Genomic DNA, 3,446 nt, shown 5'->3' with positions numbered 1-3,446 from the left:
CCCCAATGTTCATAGCAGCAATGTGAACAATAGCCAAATCATGGAAAGAGCCTAAATGTCCATCACCTGATGAGTGGATCAAGAAGATGTGGTTTATATACACGATGGAGTATTACATGGCAATGAGAAAGAATGAAATCTGGCCATTTGTAGCAAAGTGGATGGACCTTGAGGGTGTTATGCTAAGTGAAATAAGTCAGGCAGAGAAGGACAGATACCATATGTTAGCACTCATAGGTCTAACAGGAGAAACCTAACAGAAGACCATAGGGAGGGGAAGGGGGAAAGAAACTGGGGAGAGAGAGGAACACAAATCATGAGAGACTATTGAATACTGAAAACTAACTGAGGGCTGAAGGGGGAGGGAGAAGGGAGGGGGTGATGGTCATGGAGCGGGGGGCACTTGTGGGGAGAAGCACTGGGTGTTATATGGAAACCAATTTGACAATAAACTATTATAAAAAAGTAAATATAAATAAATAAAAAGGCTTTTTTAACTTTTGGGGCGCCTAGGTGGCTCAGTCGGTTAAGCACCCAGCTTCAGCTCAGGTCATGATCTCACAGTTCATGAGTTCAAGCCCTGTGCCAGACTCTGCGCTGACAGCTCAGAGCCTGGAGCCTGCTTCGGATTCTGTGTCTCCCTCTCTCTCTGCTCTCCCCCCGCCCCCCGCCATGTTCTGTCTCTGTCTCTCAAAAATAAATAAACATTTTAAAAATTTTTTTAAAGATTTCTTTAATTTTTAAGTAATCTTTACACCCAATGTGAGGCTCGAACCAACAACCTGAAGATCAAGAGTCTAATGCTCTACCAACTTGTAGCCAGCCAGGTGCCCCTCCTATTCATGTATTTTTAAAGGAAGATGTTGGGTATCAAACTGCTATGGTATTTAAATTACACTGGGATACATTTAAAAGAGTGATGTGACAGTTTCATTTTAAAATGCCAATATTTGGGGTGCCTGTGGCTCAGTTGGTTAAGCATCCAACTCTTGATTTCGACTCAGATCATGACTCATGGTTCATGAATTCTCTCTGTGCCTTCCTCACTCATGTGCGCGTGCTCTCTCTCAAAAATAGATTAAAAAAATTTTGTTAATGTCAACTGCTTCGGGGAAGAGATAAAATAAAATGTCAATACTTCACTGTATCACAAATTTCATCCTTTAAAACAATTTAAATCTACAATGAAAAAGTTTAGGCATCAACGTATGTTCTGTTTTCAGAACTTCTTTAGAGGTACCATTTGAAGACGGCTAATCTAAAGAGGTGACCCCAGACCACGTAGCCATGCCCCACCTACAATGGGTGCGTCACTGTCCAGCTCAGTGTTGCTAGGCAGAAATTTAGGCTGAGAGGTGTTAATTATGGACTCTAGTTGAATGCGTGTGTTTGTGGCTTCTGTATTAGACAGAAGAATGGAGTTCCACTGTCGCTGTTTTTCAACTTTGCTATTCTCTATAAGTCTTTTGCTTAAAAACCCTCAACGGCTCCCCAAGACCCAGTTTTCCTTCCATAGTCTGAGGTTGAAGGCCTTCCAAATTCTGGCTCCAACCCACACCACCTCCCTGCTTCAGCAAACTTCTATTCTCTAGTCTTCACTCACGTTTAAAATGTTTACTTATGCTAACTTTTGTGATTTTTATTAATCCCTATCTATACATGCGAATAGAAAAACTCAGGGTCTACTTCCGTCCCCTGCCTGCTTGGAAACTTAGAGACGTGATCTGTCCTCTGGGATTTAAAGGCATTAATCAGCACCTGGAAAGAATATTTTTTCTGTTCTCCTGAAAGATGATGGGGGCAGCTGTTGGGTTCCTCCCCTCAACACAGCAGGCAAGCAGGCCGAGGAAGAGGAGAGTTGAGACTATGCAGTCAGCTCACTAGGGGTGACATAGTCAAGAATTAAGAGAATGACTCACAAGCCTAGAGATTAACAGTGTTACTTCTCCTTAAAGACTCTAAACGAGAAAGGGGGTATTATAATTAATTATAATTAATAAGGTGTGATGAATACTACACTCAAATGCTTAGCACTTATCTTTCGGAATGCCCAGGATGATACATCCACCCTGCCCTTTCCCTCAGCAAATGTACCTTTCTAATTAGGGTGGGGACAAGAAACCTTTTTTTTTTTTTTTCTTTTGTGACAGGAAAAGTTGTTATAATTCCCTAGCAGCCTTCTAAGTCAAGGGATCCTAGTAGCGGAAGGCTCTTTGTTTTGCTGAATATAAATGAATTTAAAGACAGTGTTGAGTGATGTGTCTGGCAGTGCAAAATCCGAGAAGCCAGAGAAAGTAAAAAAGTTTGCTTGGGGGAAGTGAGAGAGGAGGCGGTAAGGCAATGGCTTGACCTTGGACAACATTGAACATGCTCTCGAGTGCTCAGTAGAGGGTGTTTGTTTCACAGAGGTGCCGTTGAGATGCCTGGAGTGCCGAGTTCCTCTTCCAGAAGGATACTGGTTGAGAACAGAGACTGTCCGTGTCTTCACGGCCACATACGACGTAACTGGTTCTCAGTCCAGAGAAAATTCTGAGATGTTCCACTAGATTGCAAGGCTCAGGGATGTAATCTTCTTTCGATCCCTGGCTCCCCGAATTCTCTGGTGCTGCTCACTCCTACAGCCCCTGTCCCCACACATCTATGTCCACTGTCGCAAAGGTTACAGCCAATCCCAGGGTTTTCAGCAGTTGGAAGTCCCGGTATGGCTGACATTACTCCTCATCGTGTGCTAGCAAGAGGAAAACAGCTCTCACTGGCTTGGACTGAGCGCACAGAGGGACCAAGGTGATTTCCACGGGAGCTTGTTAGCTCTGGAGAAGCATGAAACTGACCCAAGCAACTTTCTGGATCACTGTGGCCAACACCATCTGCCACGTCACAGCTGGGCCCCAAAAGCGTTCAAGATCAGCGCTGCCAGAGCTGTGTGACTGGCCGCGCTGGTGCTCGGGAGGCCCGGACAGTCTCCAGAACTGCAGCAGGGCCTCATCTTTGCTGGCGACACCAACCTGGAGCATCAGTGATCGGCAATCTTGGCTTACTTTTGACAATCACAGAGAGGAAAAGTCAGCTCCACACGCTGGAGGGGAGGGAGTAGGTTTATGCTAAAGCAGCTGAGCAGGAGTTAGAGGAGTGAGTTCATGAGTTTCAACAGATTCCACTGTGTTCTCCAGACAGATAGAAGGATGCTGATCAGGTCCAGAGCTGAGGAGAGAATCTGAGGGGAAAGTTGGCAACATCCTGCCGAGGAGCAGAATGAAAAGGAGAATTGACCTGAGAGTATAGAATTATGTACTTTTATTGTACATTTAGAAATCTACTTTAGAAATACAATTGTACTTTGGAAATACATAGACAATAATGTGAAGAAAAACGGGCTGGCACCAAAAATCAGACCACAAAGACAAAAACAGTGAACACATCGATGGGTCAGTTAAACACCAACTGGT

At 44.3% G+C, this 3,446-nt stretch overlaps 1 protein-coding gene across 1 annotated transcript in view; it reads right to left on the bottom strand.

The window, feature by feature from the left end:
• DDX17 (DEAD-box helicase 17) overlaps positions 1-3,014 on the bottom strand; it is a 29,509-nt gene extending 26,495 nt beyond the window's left edge. Inside the window, exon 1 of the mRNA XM_029955411.1 lies at positions 2,832-3,014. Within this exon, the coding sequence (XP_029811271.1) occupies positions 2,832-3,014 (183 nt within the window). The remainder of the gene's footprint in view (positions 1-2,831) is intronic.
• Between the last annotated feature and the right edge of the window lie 432 nt (positions 3,015-3,446).

Source organism: Suricata suricatta, chromosome 10, assembly GCF_006229205.1.
Source record: "Suricata suricatta isolate VVHF042 chromosome 10, meerkat_22Aug2017_6uvM2_HiC, whole genome shotgun sequence".
NCBI classification, from domain to species: domain Eukaryota; kingdom Metazoa; phylum Chordata; class Mammalia; order Carnivora; family Herpestidae; genus Suricata; species Suricata suricatta.
The sequence above is the reverse complement of the archived record's forward strand: the minus strand, read 5'-3'. Positions and strand labels throughout refer to the sequence as shown.